The following is a 6,549-nucleotide window of genomic DNA, read 5'->3' as shown; positions in this document are numbered from 1 at the left end:
TTTAATAAAAGTTTTGTTTAAAAAATTCTTGTATAATTTTTGTAAGCAACATATAAAAATACATAAGTAAATATACTTATGTACATACGTATTGAGAATTTCTAGGCATGTGTGAGAAAATCTCAATTTCAATGTTGCAAAATGGTAAAAAAGTCAAGTTAAATAAAAAATGACAATATTGATAGTATGGTGATTTAGTCTGGACTACGTTAAGTACAGTTAATGTAAAATTTTATGTAAATAGAAAGATAAAATAATGTTTTTCCAATCATGTATTGTTTAACGTTTTCATTTTAGGTAGCATTGAAGATTTGATTTCTCAAAACCAGAAGAAACGGTTATGTTTCCCAAATCTCAGGAGTATCAGTTTCTAAGGAAATTGGTCGAAGGAAATTGATCAGAATGAGGAAAAGAATAAACTGGTAATTAGATGATTTCTCAGTAGTGGGTCAAAAAAGTTTTAATTACAAGTCTAAACAAACACTTTTTAAATTATTCATTCTCTTGGTATGAATTTTATGTATAAATTTATAAAATTAAAATTTTACTACTATTTCATCTTATTGAGATTACAATCGAAATTTTTCACCAATAATTACATTAATTTCTACAACGAACTTTTTGCAAGAGAATTTTATTTCTTTTGTCACATTAGCTTGATAATTAAAATGTTAATAGGAGAATATTTTCTTAAAATATAGAATTTATGTGCAAATGTTGTAAAACATTTATGCTTTCTAAAATATTTACAGAAAAGCAGGAAGCAATTATTCAAAGAAAAGGAAGATTTTTCTAAACGGCAAAAAACTTTAATGCAAGGTAGAAAAAGAATTATGTCTTCTTCAGATGAATCCGATCTCGAGTTAATAGGTAAATACCCATTATTCGTAAATATGGACTAACATTATTTTAGAAATGTTTCATATAAAAAAATTATTAGTTTATTAATGACGCAACAATCACATTATGTTCAATTAATTTATTATGTCAATAATTTTTTATTTTATTTTTATTTATCTATTCCATTATTATTGTTTATTGAAAAATTTTATTGAAATAAATCTGCATAAATTTCAAAATTTGAAAAATACCAATAATCTGATTTATATTTAAATTACTCTACATTCAATCTAATTTTCAAATTTTAATTCACTATAAACAGTCCTCTTACTGAAAACAGTTTCTTATTTAAGTTTAATCAGTATTTGTAATATAAGTATTGTTCTAAGTCATTCGAAAATTTGCTTTCGTGTCAATCAGTTTTTAACTGAATCTAAATTTTAATACAATTCAACATAAAAAAGCTCTGCCTGTAAATAATTTTATTATTGTCTCTTCGAATCTTTTTGATAAATGAAGATGAAATTTCTCAAGAAATATGAAGAATGTATTCCATAACCGTATATTTTAAAAAGTTATTAATTTATTCTATGAAATTTTATATCTACTTTACCTTAATTTCCATTTTTTAAGAAACTGATTCTGAGGATATGTACGAAGACACTTTTCAAGAAAATGTTTTATCACCTCTGGAAACGAGAAATGAAGGGAGAGTAAAAAGACACTTCGGAAATGTCGGTAAGTAAAATCTTAGCAAATACAACTCTAAATCTGTTTATGAGAAATGTCACCTTTTAGGATACCATAACTTTGCCCCAATAAATTACTCATACTACTTACAACATCATTAAACTTTTTTTTCATAATTCATTTTTAAGATCTGAAAAGAAAACGACATGCAACAGCATCATCAGGAAACGGCTTCAATTTATCTAAAAGAAATGAAGAAATTTCAAAAACTCATCCGACTGGAAAACTTGATGCAACACTAGTAGACGATTCAACCACTAGAGGTAGTCAAACTTTTAGTCAAAGAGGTGGAGAAACTTCAAACGGTGTTTTAACTCGCGATCGGAGACCTGATGAAATTTCTAGAAGAAATGGCACTCCTGATAGAAAAGGTGTCGAAACTATTAGAAGTGATCGAACTCCCAGTCGAGGAGGTATCCAAACTCCAGAAGGTGGTACAACTCCCGTTCTAAGAGGTAGCGTAATCCGTGGGGATGATGGAACTCCAGAAGATGGTCCGATTTCTACTCATAAAGTTGATGGAACTCCTGAAGGTGAAAAAACACCTAAACAAAAAGATTCCGTAACTCAAGGAGGGGATCGAACTGACAGTCTAAAAAGTACCCAAACTCTAGAAGATAGTCCACCTCTTAATCGAAGAGGCGATCAAACTCCAATACTTAGAGATGGCGTGACTCGAGGAGGAGGTCGAACTCATAGTGCACTAGGTATCCCAACTCCAGAAGTTAGGCCAACTTCTAATCGAAGAGGTGATCGAACTCCAATACGTAGAGGTAGCGCGACTCGAGCAGGATATCGAAGTCGCAGTCCGGGGGGTACCCCAAGTTCAAATCGGAGAGGTGCTCGAACTCCAATACGTAGAGGTGGTGCGACTCGAGGAGGAGATCGAACTCGCAGTCCAGGGGGTACCCCAAGTCCAAATCGAAGAGGTGCTCGAACTCCAATACGTAGAGGTGGCGCGACTCGAGGAGGAGTTCGAACTCGCAGTCCAGGAGGTACCCCAAGTTCAAATCGAAGAGGTGCTCGAACTCTAATACGTAGAGGTGGCGCGACTCGAGGAGGAGGTCAAACTCATAGTTCACGAGGTATCCCAACTCCAGAAGTTAGGCCAACTCCTAATCGAAGAGGTGATCGAACTCCAATACGTAGAGGTGGCTCGACTCGAGGAGGAGGTCAAGCTCATAGTTCACGAGGTATCCCAACTCCAGAAGTTAGGCCAACTCCTAATCGAAGAGGTGATCGAACTCCAATACGTAGAGGTGGCGTGACTCGAGCAGGAGATCGAACTGACCGTCCAAGAGGTATCCCAACTCCAGAACGTAGGCTAACTCCTAATCGAAGAGGTGATCGAACTGCTCGACGCAGAGGGGACGTAACTCGTGAAGGGGATCGTTATGTAGCAGATGAGAATGAAGAAGTAAGATTTCTTACCTTCTTTGTATTTACCATTATAAATAATTCTTATTTGAAATTTATTTTTCATTTTTATCGATGATTACTTCCTTCGATTCAATTGATTTATTTACATTTAAAATATATTACTTGGTAACATGTATTTTTAAATGTTTTTTCAACTTATATTCATTTTTGTACCGAACTCATTTTTATTGCATATCAAATTGAATTTCTCCTCATCTTGAGACAAGATTTTTTCAGTGAAATTTAAATTTTACAATTGACATATAATTTTAAACTTCAACAGAGTATTATCAATATTCACATTGGCTTTGTTTATAAATCTCAAAAATTGTCTAACAACAGAAAAAAAATTCATTAATTGAATTAAATTATTTGTCTATTTTCTTTACATCAACAGAAAAAATTGACGTTTTTCTAGGTTTACAGGCTTATTCTAAACGTATTCTTTGTAGAGTTTAGATTTTTTACAAGAATTACTGCCTGTAGTGTAAAATATATTTAAAAATAAATCAGCAAAAAAAATTTAATTTTCAAAATAAATTAAGGATTTCTGAATAATTTGAAAATAATAAACAACTTATAAAAAATACTTTAAAAATATTTTTTTTATCAGTAACAGAATGTTTGATCATAAAGAATTTGCAGCTACAAAACAGTGCATTTTAAATCCGTAACCAAATTGTGGTTCATAATTAGTGATATCTACCGCTACAACTGACCAAAAATAAACAAATTAAGTACTTTGTCAGACTTCGGTTTAAACAATTTTATTGTTATATTCTAGGTTTATCTTGGCAGTAATTATTTCATCCAGGAGGACACTTGGCTGTTGATGTTAATGAAAAATGACTCGAAATTTGTCAGAGACATGTCTGAAATTCTGTGGGGCAAGAACGTTCTTAAAAATAGATACATGAAAGAAAACCCAAGAGGCCAAAGAGAAAACATGAAAATATTGACTCCTGACAAGTATCAACTAGTTAAAGGTATAACTTATTAATTTCTTTACAATTATTTTATTTTATTATGTATTGTTGAAATTAAAAATGTTTGATAAATTATTTTCTTTATACGTGCATGCGAAACCCTTCGTTTGGAAACTACTGGCAGCAGTCCAAAATGTCTGATTCAAACACAGTCCAAACAACCGGTGCGCAAAACATTTAGCTCATTGTGTACGCTGTAATTGGCACGCCAAATGTTAAGCCAGAATTGTGCTGTATATCGCATAAATATATTTAAATTAATTTAATTCCCAATGGGAAATTTACAACTGGCGGAGTACTGCGCCAGCACTGTCGGTACTGGCATCTACGCTGACAGACAGCACTGGCATAACTCTGGGATAATAACGCTGTCTAACGCTGGCGAAGTACTGCCTGCCAGTGCTGACAGACAGTGCTGGCGCAGCACTGGACCAGTGCTGGCTGAGAATATTGCCGCAATAAATGCTATATTGTTATTAATTAGTCGTAAATTAATAATTATAAATAATTTAACAACAAAATGGTAAATAATATGAATAAATAGTTATTATTCATAAAATATTTCTTTTCTTAAAGATTGAAATTGTATTAAAGATGGAGACTTGCAAATGGATATAGTAAATGAAGGAGAAAAAAATTGTTTATAACATTTAAAAATTAAATAATAGACAATTACAGTAAGTGTGCATTAGATTTTCATATATATATTAGTACCTAACGATTGGAATCTAGAAATATCGCAAACCTATGAAAATAAACAAAATTGCTCACGAGGGGAATCGAACCTACGGGCTTACAGACTAACGCTCTAACCACTATGCTAACGACACGTGTGCACGGTAAAGTTATAATATCTCAGTATCATTCAGACTTACAATTATTGAATGAAAAATGAAAAAATAGGGATACGTTAGAAATAATAAATTGAATTAAAATAAATTAAACTAAATTTTTAATAATTAAATTAAATTAAATTACTTTACTTATTGCATTTAACATTAATTTACAAGTGGTAATTTTTTAATAATGTTTTATTTATAGTAAGAAGTATAATAGTATTTTAATAGGAAATAAATTATTATTGAGATTAAAGTTTAAATTTTGTTTATAATTTTAATTTATTTAAATAATTTATTATTTACAAAATTAGACAATTATGTTAAATTATTATTATTATGAAATTTAATAAAAATAAAAAATGAATAACTGAAAAGTAAAGTATTAATTTTTTTCAATAAATTTATATTTATAAACATTCATAAACTTTTTTTTATCATTTGTTTGAAGTTTATGTAGAAAAAGCAATGTTGGCAAAGAGCGTTGTGAACAATTTTTCTATACTCAGCCAGCACTGGCCGCCGTGGCTTGTCCAAGCTTTGGCAAAACATATTACATGTTCGTTTTAAATAAAATTCAATTATTTTAAATATCTACTATTTCAATAAAATTTCACAAAAGAATTAAATTATTTAAAAAGAAATTTTACTAAAATTCGTCTCAAGAATTCAGTTATTTTTAAAAGTATGTAGTGTAATTCGTAAAATTTTCCACTGGAAGTTTAATTATTTAGAAAATTTGTTTCTAAAATTCTTTAAAATAATTCAATTTTAAAAAACATTCTATTATTTAATAAAAATATTTATTTTTGTATTTAAATAACTAAATTCTTGTAGAGTTTTCTAATAAATATATATTGATTTAAAAATGTATTTCAGGTAAAATTTTGGATTAAAATTTAATATTGAAAGCATTTTAGCGTGAATGTTTAAGTATAATTCAATTTTTTTTAATAATTTATAGTTTTTCTTTTCCAATACATATTTAATTAAAGAATTTCAGAATAATCTAAATTTCGTAAAATTGAATTGTAAACAAAAAGATTTGAAAATTCTCAAACAACTTTTTGAAAAATTATTTTTAAAAAATTAATGTAAATAAGAATTGTAGTTCAAAATTGCAGAAATGAATAATTAAATCGAAATTTTGAAAATAATTTTGAAGATGTTACAGGAACAATATTCTTATACGTTATTGAATTTGAAATTTTTGAAAATCTTCTTTTTTTTAAAAAAATAATGATTAAATATTAACCATCTACTTCTTTTTCTGAATTTTAGATGCCCTAAAATATAAGTTGAAATATAAAAATAAAGCTTCTGGGGATAATCGCGCAGTGCGAATGAAACGCATATGGAGTCACATGTCACAAAAAATAAATGACTGTAAGAGGAGAAGATAAAAACTACACTACAACTACGTTACTTAAACAATTTTTTTAAAATTTTTAAATAAAATATTTTCTGAAATATTCTCTTATATAAAAATGGTTACTAATGATTTGTTTCTTTCTACATTTATAACAGAACACAATTTAAATAAAGTTCTTGATAAAATATATACAGGTTGTACGTTAACTTTTTAAAAACCCCAACCTTTTTAGTTATATGTATATATATATATATATATATATATATATATATATATATAATTTAGTAGGCAATTATTACAATTTTTAAAAATCCGTTTGAAATTATACTATTATGATAAGCGTGAA

At 28.9% G+C, this 6,549-nt stretch overlaps 1 protein-coding gene across 1 annotated transcript; it reads left to right on the top strand.

Moving 5' to 3' along the window:
- Positions 1-296: 296 nt before the first annotated feature.
- On the top strand, positions 297-6,246 carry LOC122506786 (nascent polypeptide-associated complex subunit alpha, muscle-specific form-like). The gene is made up of 6 exons (XM_043619102.1): positions 297-422; positions 753-870; positions 1,474-1,578; positions 1,719-3,007; positions 3,794-3,995; positions 6,113-6,246. Exons 2-6 carry the CDS (start codon positions 813-815, stop codon positions 6,232-6,234), a joined length of 1,776 nt encoding a protein of 591 aa, XP_043475037.1. The 5' UTR covers positions 297-422; positions 753-812; the 3' UTR covers positions 6,235-6,246.
- Positions 6,247-6,549: the final 303 nt, after the last annotated feature.

Source organism: Leptopilina heterotoma, unplaced genomic scaffold (assembly GCF_015476425.1).
Source record: "Leptopilina heterotoma isolate Lh14 unplaced genomic scaffold, ASM1547642v1 Lhet_430, whole genome shotgun sequence".
NCBI lineage: Eukaryota > Metazoa > Arthropoda > Insecta > Hymenoptera > Figitidae > Leptopilina > Leptopilina heterotoma.
This window is presented reverse-complemented; position numbering and strand designations above follow the sequence as displayed.